The 4,489-nt window shown below is 57.4% G+C and overlaps 2 protein-coding genes across 2 annotated transcripts; one reads left to right on the forward strand and one right to left on the reverse strand.

The window, feature by feature from the left end:
* Positions 1–1,481: 1,481 nt before the first annotated feature.
* Positions 1,482–2,343, forward strand: TRAVEDRAFT_54654 (uncharacterized protein; the record flags this gene model as incomplete). The annotated part of the gene is made up of 4 exons (XM_008047591.1): positions 1,482–1,563; positions 1,620–1,791; positions 1,864–2,119; positions 2,185–2,343. 4 exons carry the CDS (start codon positions 1,482–1,484, stop codon positions 2,341–2,343), a joined length of 669 nt encoding a protein of 222 aa, XP_008045782.1.
* An 813-nt stretch (positions 2,344–3,156) lies between these two features.
* On the reverse strand, positions 3,157–4,437 carry TRAVEDRAFT_25111 (uncharacterized protein; the record flags this gene model as incomplete). The annotated part of the gene is made up of 5 exons (XM_008047592.1): positions 3,157–3,237; positions 3,446–3,643; positions 3,713–3,932; positions 3,983–4,276; positions 4,338–4,437. Coding segments are annotated over 5 exons (893 nt in total), but the record flags the coding sequence as incomplete, so codon positions are not given.
* Between the last annotated feature and the right edge of the window lie 52 nt (positions 4,438–4,489).

Here is a 4,489-nt window from a genome sequence, read left to right on the forward strand (position 1 = left end):
AACATGCCCGGGGTCCACAGGACGGGACGCGTCGCCCCGCGATGTGGTCTCCTTCGTGGACGCCTTCTGCGCCTTCTGCGCGATCCAGAAGGGATTAGCGCTGCGCAACGGACACGCGCGATAGTCGACAGGCGAAACGGGCGACTTACGAGGGTGTCCCCGGGGATCAAAAGTGCAGGCCCGCACAGTGCTGGGCAGGCGGCTTGGGTTGCTGGACGCGGCGCGAGCGTCGTTTCTGCGACCACGCTCGCAGTCGAACCGTTCCCGCCGAGGTCGAGACGTGGTTGCCCGCAGCGCGCACGGGCCTCCGCGGGTCGAGCGCCGTCAGGACGTCGTGAGGAGTATATAGTCGAGAGCCTGTAGAAAGTCCGAATTGTGTTAGCAAATGCTACGAGGGGCGCCGGAGACGACTGCATACCGTTTGACGATCGTCGTCGTGGTCGTACGCGTGGGGGCGAGAGCGAGAGCGCAAAGGCCAGCGCCCTCGGGGGACTCGGAGACGCGCCGGGAGCTCCCACGAGCACACGTGCGTGTCTTCCCAATTTGGACTTTCGACTTTCGACTCCCGAGTTCCGAACGGGCGCTTCCTCTACCTCCTTCTGCGCCGCGTGCAGTGGCACACTCTCTCGGCTTTCCACAATCCATCCTCGGCTAGCGCTGCACGCGGCATACACAATCTAGATTTTCCGACCCACTCATCCGGCTCGCGACAAAACATATATTGCGACATGGCAGAACGCGCAGCGCAGTCTGTGGTTGTACGACGTTGAGAGGACGGGTGCGGACGCACGTTCGACGTTCGCTGCGCCCTCCGGAGTCGCCGCCATCGTGGTGAGTAGCAGAATGCGTTTTAATTCGTGGATCCTGGGGATGCAAATGTTGACGACGCTCGATTGCAGGAATCACTCCATCCGGCGGGTCTGGATAGGGCCCGTTGGAACTTGGAGGTGTTTGCGTCTGTGACTGAGTAGTCGTGCTCCGAGACGCCGCTACCCATAGCCGTGCGTATGCAGGGCACCGTGTCTGCTTTCTTTCGAATTTCAACTTTCAATGGTTTGACATTCGGGTCTGATGCACGTGTCCGATGGCACTTCTGACTTTCGGAACTAAGTCGACGCTTCGGTGGTTCGATGCGTGCAACTCTTCCTTTCTCACATCAATGTAAGGCGTACTGATTCCTTTCTTCCTTCCCGTCTCAAGGCTTAGCGCTGTGCCTCCGCACTCGTCATGGTCAACGCGCCATTGTTTCCTGGGCGCGTTCAGAGCAGCGCCGCGGGGGAGTTTTCGGACGCTTTGTCATACGACAGCCAAAGAGGCTTAAGCAGGTTCCACCCAAAGACGTTCGCAGCGCTGTTTATCCTTTATCCAGTCACGACTCTCCCCAGAATAAAATCGAACAGTCGAAGGCATCTCTCAGAGTCGCCACCGTCGTTGTCCATACGAGGAAGCTTCGTTACCGACTAGAGCTAACTCCCTCTGCGATGCTTCCGAAGTGCCCCATATGCGATGTACAATTATCCAACCAGCGCACTGGGGAGCGCGCAATTATCCTCGAAGACTGCTGTAAGTAAGATATTCCCCGCCCCTCTGACGATGTCTCAACCCGCTGCTTTGAATAGGTCATGTCGTATGCCGCAAATGCTTTCGATCTATACTTCGGAGCGCCCAGCCACGATGCCCCTTCCGCTGCGGCGAGGACCAACCGGACCTCACGACCCACGATGGACGCATCCTAGACTTTTCTCTGCAGCCAGCCAACGAGGCTCACGATAAGCCTGCTGCCGTCAAGAAGTAAGTACACCAGTCCCTCTCTTTCTCTGTGTACCGCGGAATCGAGTTCATGACTGGTTGTCACGTATACAGGAGAAAAGCGGAGCTCGTCAACGCCCAGGAGGGCTCACGTAAAAAGCTGAAGCGGATGAGGGGAGAGATATCCGCTTTGAGTCGTTTGATCAAAAACCAAGAGGTAGTCATCGCCAGCAGGAGCGCGCACTTCGCGAGCCTATCTTCAAACGCGGACAGGTCGCGCGACGAAGTCTTGAAGAAACAGAAGCAGCTATACCAAGCGCAGAACCGATTGGCTACATTGGAGGAGCGCAGCCACACTGGAACTATGTCGGTACGTTCTCAGACTTCTAGCCGCACCTCGCTCGCCGTCAGCTTAGCTCATACGATTTTGCACAGGGCGTTGATACCAGGACTTCCATCGTCAGTCGCATGGCTAGACGAGGATCTCGAGCATTTCTGGAGTCTTCGCTTCGAGGGAGCAGCTCCATGCCGGACGCCCAACGCGCGCTGCTCTCTCCGGGCAAGGACGGCGATCTTCCTGACGAGCAAAGCTGAGATACACTTATATACTACTATCAATCGCTCCCATAATCTATCTTCCCCCTTACCCCCAATGGCGGTTTCGAGGGATGAGTACCTTTCAAGTTCGGCTCCCGCATACTGAGAACACGGATATCTATGTATGCCCAATCGACAAGGCCCCCCACACCCCTCACTCAATCACACCAGCATCATCCCACAAGTGTGGTCCCATACAAGCTTCGTGATAAGATGTCTGCGGCCCGTCATATTGCGTACCAATTGGAATTTCGAGGGTCATTTCGATACTCGGGCCTCACCAAGTCCTTCCTCGCTTTCTAGGTCCGACGCATCGGTCCCGGGAGGATGCGATACTACAATCATAAGGTACATGTAGCGCACTGCTGAGGCCGGACGCGCGTGGATTGCGGATCCTGATAAGCGGCAGTCCAACGTCGAGAGTATATTCGTACGATCGCTATGCTCTTAGGCCACTGCGGGAGTACCGTAATGCCCTCCAGCTGCGCGTTCACGAGAATGTAGACTGTTCGAAGATAGGAAGTGCATCTCGAGTCAGTCGTGCTGTGCGGTAAACGTACGCCGTCGGAGAGGTCGAGGCATTCCGAATCAGACACGATGAAGTCACCGTGCACCCGCCTGCAGGACATCACCGGCTAACTGCTCTCCTCCGTGGACCCCTTCACAGCGCTGTTCTCCCAGCCCCACATGTTGCCCGCACGTACCCACGCAGATCGTCGCTGTTTGTGGTAGTACATCTACGTCCCTCTCTACAGAAAGGTGAGATTGACGGTGCTACCTTGTCGATGAACCTGAATCCTGGCGTGGTGATCAGGTGCCGTCATCGGCGCAGCCTGAGATCGCGAAGTCGTATCCTCTGAGATGGCACTGTTCGGAATCGTCTTCGCTAGTCTAGTGAGAGATCCGACCCGCAACAGTCAGCTGATGCATCGAGCTGATCAATAACCCAGCTCTGACCTCTCTTCGAGTACGCATAGTCGATGCCGCATACTGGCGACTTCATTCTGAAGGTCGGTCAACGCCGAATACACGGCGCTCATATTCTGTGAGCGGCGGTGAGATATGCGTGGATCGTTGAGCCGTATATGTGGGTACTCACCGCGCCCTTGTCATCCTCTCTGCCACTCGCTGGGCTGTAGCTTCCGTTACCAGACTCTCTACGCGTGCTTGCTTCGGCAGTATAATGCGGCGCGGGAACCTCGTGCATTGACCTTGGACCTTGTACGGTTTGGGTGGACATGCCGCCCCTCTCGAGCGACAGCGGTGGCGGTATCATCCTCGGAATTTGCCCGGTGCTCTGAACCGACCGCCGTGGATGAGTCTCGGACATCAGCCTCTACTCGGCATTGGTCAGGAGTAGACTCACCGGCCTTGTGAGTCTACCGGCGTCGGCTACTCCGGCTCGCTGCGGAAAGTTCGCGGCTGAGGACGATGTTGACGCCGCGGACTCCTGGCGCATCTCCGGCGCGCTCGTGGATGTACCAGGGGTGCCGATGTTGTGGGATTGGTGGGTAGTATCGTGCAGCCACCCGCCGCCGTCGGTACCCGGCTGGTGCATTGCGACATGGGTGGGGCTCGCGTCGGATCTGAGCGGTGATGAACGCTATGCACCGTGCAGATAGGTGGCGTAACGTACCGACTTGTGATAGTCCGACCTGCGCTATCTAGCCGCCGTTCCCGTTGCGCCGTACCCGCCGAAGGTGAGGTCATAACCGAAGGCGTCGACTTGTGCTTGGCCTTCTTTTGCCGTTTATGCTCACTTCCGCCGTGGCCACTGGCAGCTCGCGGGCTTCTCGATCTCGCCCGCTTGTTTCCGAGGTTTCCGCCATTTGCAACCGCGGCATCAATTCGTTTACCGCGATCTTCGGGGTACGCGGCGGAGCTCTCATAGTACACTTTGCGAGACGCCTGCGACTCGTGTCCCGTTTCCCTGCGTGCGCGAAATGAATAGGTTCAACCACCATCGACGTCACCAAGATCGTATGGCTTACCTCGGCGCTCCTCCACTATTTTCAATTGTGTCACGGCTCAGCGCAGTTTGATGGCTGTGCGAAGACGAGCTCGAGTCTCTCCATGGGTTTCTAGACGTCACTGTAGAGAGCGACGGGAGAGATTCGCGCCCAGGGATAGCGAAAGGTAGCAT

This window comes from Trametes versicolor, assembly GCF_000271585.1.
Source record: "Trametes versicolor FP-101664 SS1 unplaced genomic scaffold TRAVEscaffold_61, whole genome shotgun sequence".
NCBI lineage: Eukaryota > Fungi > Basidiomycota > Agaricomycetes > Polyporales > Polyporaceae > Trametes > Trametes versicolor.